Here is a 6023-nt window from a genome sequence, read left to right as displayed (position 1 = left end):
GATATTATCGCCCAGCACTAATCGGCAGCTGGGATGCTCAAAAAGAGCAATGTTTTGCCCTACAAATGGCTTACTTAAAAGTTGTCTCTGCATATTAAGCTGGGATATGAGTCTTTTAACTGCAAAAATTACACACTTCAGCTTTAACACTCTCATTTTTACCTTCCTGCACTCCTTTAATCTAAAAGTGAACCCCAGCAGTGGCGCAATTTGTCTAATGATGCCAAGCTATTATTATTCGACAGAGGGAACGTATTACCCACTCAGTGAAAGTGAGGCTTCTTTTAAAAGCAGACAGGAGTTTAACAGAGCATCCATTCCTCTCTGACAAGCCTTTTAAACATAGCATCAGGCTGTAAAGGAGGAGCACCATCATATTTCAAGACTGAAATGACTACCTAACTTCTCCTGATATAAATGCCCAGCAAATGAAGTCCAAAAAGCCTTTACTGCTGGATATTTATTCACGAAGGCTTTAAAATGTAAAACCGGCTTGTCTCTGCGTCTTTGCATACAGAATATTTGTAAACCGAGTTGCCTTCTTATGCATATTAAAGGGAACAGACCACCTAAAAATCACAACTGACTCACTGTCATGTTGTTCCTAACCTGTATGACTTACTTTCTTCTGTGGAACATACAAGAAGATATTTTTTTCCCCAGTGTATAGGCAAAAACAAAACACTTTCACGTTTTCAAAATATCTTCTCTTGTGTTCCACCGAATAAAGAAAGTCATACAGTTTTGCAAATGACAGGAGGGTGAATAAATGGAATAATTAACTTTAATAATTCACATTACATTAATGAACTACACGTTTCACATGTTTAAGCTTTACAGCCACGGCTAAGTGTGAAATGAGCCACTTCTGCAAATTCAAATCAGTTTGCAAGCATTTGGTGAGATTGTGGTCTCAAAAGCCAATATTAAAACACAAATGTTGGGTGTATGTTGTGATGTTTCATGTCATCAAATTCAAGGTCCATCTTTTAATGTCATTTCAAATAACATTTTGTTTTAAATACAGTTTAATTGCAGTTTGTTATTTTTGTTTAGCTACATTTAACCCCTCAGTTGGCGATTTGGCATATTGCACATCTAGCCAGACAGTTATTGCACATGTAATGTTGTTTCCTTCAGTGAGTATGGTAGGCCATTACATATTTGATATTCCTCCAAGCTACATGTTATGTTCCAAGCGCATATGGAAACAAATTTAAGGCCGCTTAAGGGATTTTCCAAAACACACAAGCACTCTTAGGTGTTATTTATGTAAGCTTGTCATCCCCAGGTCTAATGAGTCCCACACAACGACTGTAATGAAACAGCTCCCATTAACACCCAGGCAAATGAGCGAATGTTACTAGTTCTGCTCGCTCTGAAGTGAATTGCGGAAGATGTTGCCTGGCCTCAAAGCTCTGAGTCACAGCCCAAGGCTAGCAGATCCAAGCAGATCCAGCACACGCCGCAGCATGGCTTAATGCTCATTCACTCTCTACCCCTCAGATACTATTTGTACAGCTTCTCCTCACCATAGGCAACTGTTCGGCTGAATGATGTTAGGTCTATGTATAGTACTCCAAAGAAAAACAGCCTGACTGTAATAACCTGCACTGGTTCTGATTGTAAATAGAGTGGAGAGATGTAAACTAGGAAATATCGCAGGCTGACGAGTCAAAGCATGTTGAGGATGTGTATGTGAAAGCACATACACCTGAGTAAGCACCTCATGATTTGAGCACACCTGTGAGTCTGGAGCCCAGGCGTGCTGAAAGTGCTCAACGGAGCATTCACAGCACCTGGCTCTACTGAGCAGTGATTGCGAACGTGAATTCGGCGTGAAATGAAACAGTCATGCTGCTGTAGTAATTATGTTAAAGCTGGACAAAAGCATCCACTGCAGCCTGGAGCTTGGTTGCTTTTGAATCATCACATATGTATTAGTCTACTGACTAATTGACTGACTAAAGCATCTCTCAACTATGAAATGGGGAAAAAAAAAAAGACCTCTGCTATATTGTCTATATTAAGTGTAGACATACTCAAATGCAATACATAGGCCTACAGAAGTAGCATTTACTTCTGATCAGCCCTGATCAACAGATGCTTTGTCAAATAAAATGTATACTATTTCTTATTTTACGACTGTACTAAACTTGGAGGTATATACCCATCATTTAGCTGTACATTCATCTTATGTCTTCAAAAGCTTTGATGATCGGTATAAATAATAAGACATTTGTACTAAACTAGTGTTTTTTTTTTTTTTCTCAAATTACTAGACCATTTTGAAAAAATACAATAATGGTAAATATTTTCTGCAATCTCTGAATGCAAGCACTTTTTTTATAGTAAAGGAAGGAAAGAGAACTCAACCAAGATGCTCATTGACCATATGCTTTGCCCAGATCTATCAAATGACTCAAAAATTGCTTTTTTAATTTCAGTTTAAATTATTACTTTTTGCATCTGTAGTTTGGCATAATCTTTCACTATTATTTACAAATAAATTAACAACTAAAAATAATAATATAATAAAAGTATTAAAAAAAATGATCCCATAAATCAAAGTCAGTCATGAAGGAAGCCATTTTGTTGTCATGTGACAAGAAAACCATAAAACAGCAGAGCCCTTGTCCCCCCTTTCTTCACTCCGATTATAATGGCTTGGGGCAATTTTTTAACCCCGTAATCCGAGGTGCAGTTCACCACTCTCCGAAGCTCGCTGTCCGTGGTGCTGAATTCCGGGTGCTCGTGCTCTCCAGCAGCAGCGGCGGCGGCGCGCGACATCATGCTGCTGCTGCTGCTGGTTGTAGCCGCCTGAGCTCGCGCCCATCCCGACGTCCTCTCGTCGATCCCCGCGCTATTTCTAACGCTCGAGACGGCGATAGTTTGCTCTGTCGCCGTTCTCTCGATTAACTCCTCGTCGAAGTAGACCTGGGAAGAGGGCGAGTAAAGTTTTTCCCTCAGCGTAACAAAAGTTGTTTCCTCTGTCGCGAGCCTCCCCTGATAAACGTAGTTCTCCTGGAACTGGAAGGAGTTGTAACAGCTCATCAAGCTATAGAACAGATAGGTGACAGAAAGGGAGAGGGTGAACATGAATAAGATCTTCCGGGGCACTTTAGAAGTAAAAACCGAAGTGCTGGACCAAAATGCCATCTCTGATAGCAGCGACCCTCTCAGAGAAGTGGCCAGACATGTTTCCACCCCAAGTCTCGCATGGACACTCAACAACAATAACCTGTCACCATCAACACCGCAAACATCTGAAAGTGCGAGGAGCCACACGCGCGCTTCACTTGTGGAAAACGAATCGTTAAAATTCCAGAAGAACGTCTCGAGTATCGATTTCTTATGCCGACGCTGACAGCCTTTGTCACAATTGATCGGATTGAATTTGCAGATGAGAACGGCTGGGGTCGGGCGCCCTTCCAAACGAGCAGCCCGCTTGGACTGAGGGTGATGCTGCTGCTGATGGAAGTCTTGTCATCTTAGAAGAAAAGGGGCAAAGAGATAGCAACGTCTCTGAAGTGATGTGCAGGGCACGTCTTCACCCGATACCGCTTCTGGAGTGCAGTTTTTGACACCGCTGTCCTTCACACCGTTGATTTCAAGTGGCAATTGGCGCAAAGGCTGGATCTTAATCCAAACGAGGTGCTGATGTTGTATCACCCAGTCATCCTCCCACTGCTAATCCACTAACTTTGAGCGCTGGAGAGTGAGCAGCCTCGCCATAAATATTCATTGACTGCTCTCAGTGGATGAGAGTGCAGCGCGCAGTCTTAACGCCTCGTGTTGATTGGTAGACGTGATGCGCGCATCAGCTCGTCCAAAAACCCGAATAATACTACATACAGTAAGAAACTGGTGCTACGTCTACCGCTTTCTACAAGACGACCGAGCAGGAAAGCATTAGACACGCTTGTAATTCTATCAGCCGAAACAAAAATACATTTATATAGTCCTATTAGAACACAATAGAATGTACTTTATTTAATAATAAAATATTTGATACTAACATATTAATATTTATATTGATTTATAATATTGGTATTTAATTTATTATATAATTAAACTATTATAGTAATATTACAAAATAACCTAATACAAAACAATTTCACTTGCATAAACTAATATATTTATAGTATACAGTTATAGTATACAGTATACATATTTATTGTATTTATATAATTAATAACTATTTATGGCTTTAATAAGTTGCTTTTTCAAATGCACTAAAACCTATTTAATTTGATGTAAAATAACATTTTCTGATTAAGAAAAGATTTTCTGATCAAGAAAATAGAGTTGAAAATATCAAATGCAGAAATTTGGGGGTGCACTGAAAAAAATGGTTTAAGAAAAAAAAGCTCAAACAATTACAAAAGAATGGCAAGTGACACATTGAATTAAACATGATTTTATTGCAAAACATACACCAATAATCTTTATTTTATTTACTGCTTACATTTACCACAGAATTTTTATTTTGCAGTGTGGTGGGTGTTTGTCACACTCATATAACCTGCAAAACCTGCAGTACCAGCACCAGTGAAAGCAGTACTGATAAGAGGAATATTACAGCAGCTCATTATATGAATATAGTTCTTCCTTTTATTGTATCTGATCTCACATTTATATTGATATGACTCCATTTTTATGACAGAAGCACTAGCTTTGGTCTATACAGAGCAGCTCATGCCTGCTCCCTACTGGCCTGAGAGATGCAGGACTAATCCATGCAGCAACAGCACTGGGTAAAGAGTGGTGATTCTTCATGACAGGTACCTTAATGCACATTACAGCACATTAATGCACGGATTTCAGGAGTGACTGTATAGATGAAGAATGACCGAATGGGTGGATGCACGCATTTCTGGAATTCAGCAATGTTCTTGTGGTATATGTAGCTACTGTATACTGAATAATTCAACAATGGAAATATCTTTATCTTCATTTTATACATTTTGTATCACAGGTTATGGACCTTTTTTTCTCTGAATATGATACAAGGATTAGACATATGTCTTTTATGGAAATAAACAGATGACTTGTGAGCTGAACGATGTGCCCCCTTCCTTTAGATCACTCCATTCATCATGTCCCTCATGTTCTACAGCTTCCAGCTCAGAGCATCCGTTAAAAGTAAGCATTCCGTTTTCCTGATAAACCTGAGTTACTGCAGCAAGCTCCTTGTAGTTGTTTTTTTGGAGGTTGTTTAAAATCAAGAAAGATGTTTTATATATATATATATATATATATTACAGTTTTAAAATGTAGAATTTACTGGTTGTTCTGTAACATTTTTTGTTATTTTTTTTACATAAGTGTTCTGGCAACCACAGCTGCCATTTCTTTATGTAAAAACAACAGTTTTTTTTGTGTGTGTATGAACACTGAACCACCTTTCTGTACATTCAGTAGGTTAGTCAAAAAAAAACTGTATGGCATGCGGAAAAAAATTAACAAACAAAACAGATTAAGCATTTCAACATCAAGTGTGTTTATAACTGACACATGCCAGCACTGGATCTCCTCAAATATACTAAACTTCACATTCATTACCTACACTGTAAGAAAATATCATGTTGTGCTGGCTTTTGCTGCATCTAGCTCCTCTTCCCACATATAGGGCACCCACCTATCTAGATGTGGCAGTGTTGCTGTTCTCACTCTCCAATGTTGAAATGACCTCTCAAACTTAGGTACAAATGCTCACTGGATATACAGCACCACACACTGTAAGATACACAATTCTTTGATAAAAAATTTGGATGCATATATTTTTTAAGTTGCTTTTAAAGATAGCACCTGCCTAGAAGCTACAAGAAAATGCAATGTAGAGTTCACAGTACAGGAAAACTCATTTTTTTTATATCCATGGATATTTAAAAGATCGGCTGGCGGTTGGACTCTAAGCTTCTGGCATGCAGTCCAAAGGGAAATCCTGTTAAATTTGCCAAAAATGCTTGAAACAGACTTATAATTGTCTGAGCTGTGAGTGGCAAGTGAAGAAAATGGTA

The 6023-nt window shown here is 38.8% G+C and overlaps 1 protein-coding gene across 1 annotated transcript; it reads right to left on the bottom strand.

Annotated features, from left to right (window-relative positions):
- Positions 1–2598: 2598 nt before the first annotated feature.
- Positions 2599–3276, bottom strand: LOC107674577 (heparan sulfate glucosamine 3-O-sulfotransferase 4-like). The gene has a single exon (XM_016468590.1). It carries the CDS (start codon positions 3157–3159, stop codon positions 2599–2601), a length of 561 nt encoding a protein of 186 aa, XP_016324076.1. The 5' UTR covers positions 3160–3276.
- Between the last annotated feature and the right edge of the window lie 2747 nt (positions 3277–6023).

The sequence above is a fragment of the Sinocyclocheilus anshuiensis genome, unplaced genomic scaffold, assembly GCF_001515605.1.
Source record: "Sinocyclocheilus anshuiensis isolate Anshui unplaced genomic scaffold, SAMN03320099.WGS_v1.1 scaffold152, whole genome shotgun sequence".
Classification (NCBI taxonomy): Eukaryota; Metazoa; Chordata; class Actinopteri; order Cypriniformes; family Cyprinidae; genus Sinocyclocheilus; species Sinocyclocheilus anshuiensis.
The sequence above is the reverse complement of the archived record's forward strand: the minus strand, read 5'-3'. Positions and strand labels throughout refer to the sequence as shown.

Excerpts from the sequence above, each read along its gene's own strand:
- LOC107674577 (XM_016468590.1), bottom strand. The coding sequence starts at position 3,159 with ATGGCATTTTGGTCCAGCACTTCGGTTTTTACTTCTAAAGTGCCCCGG.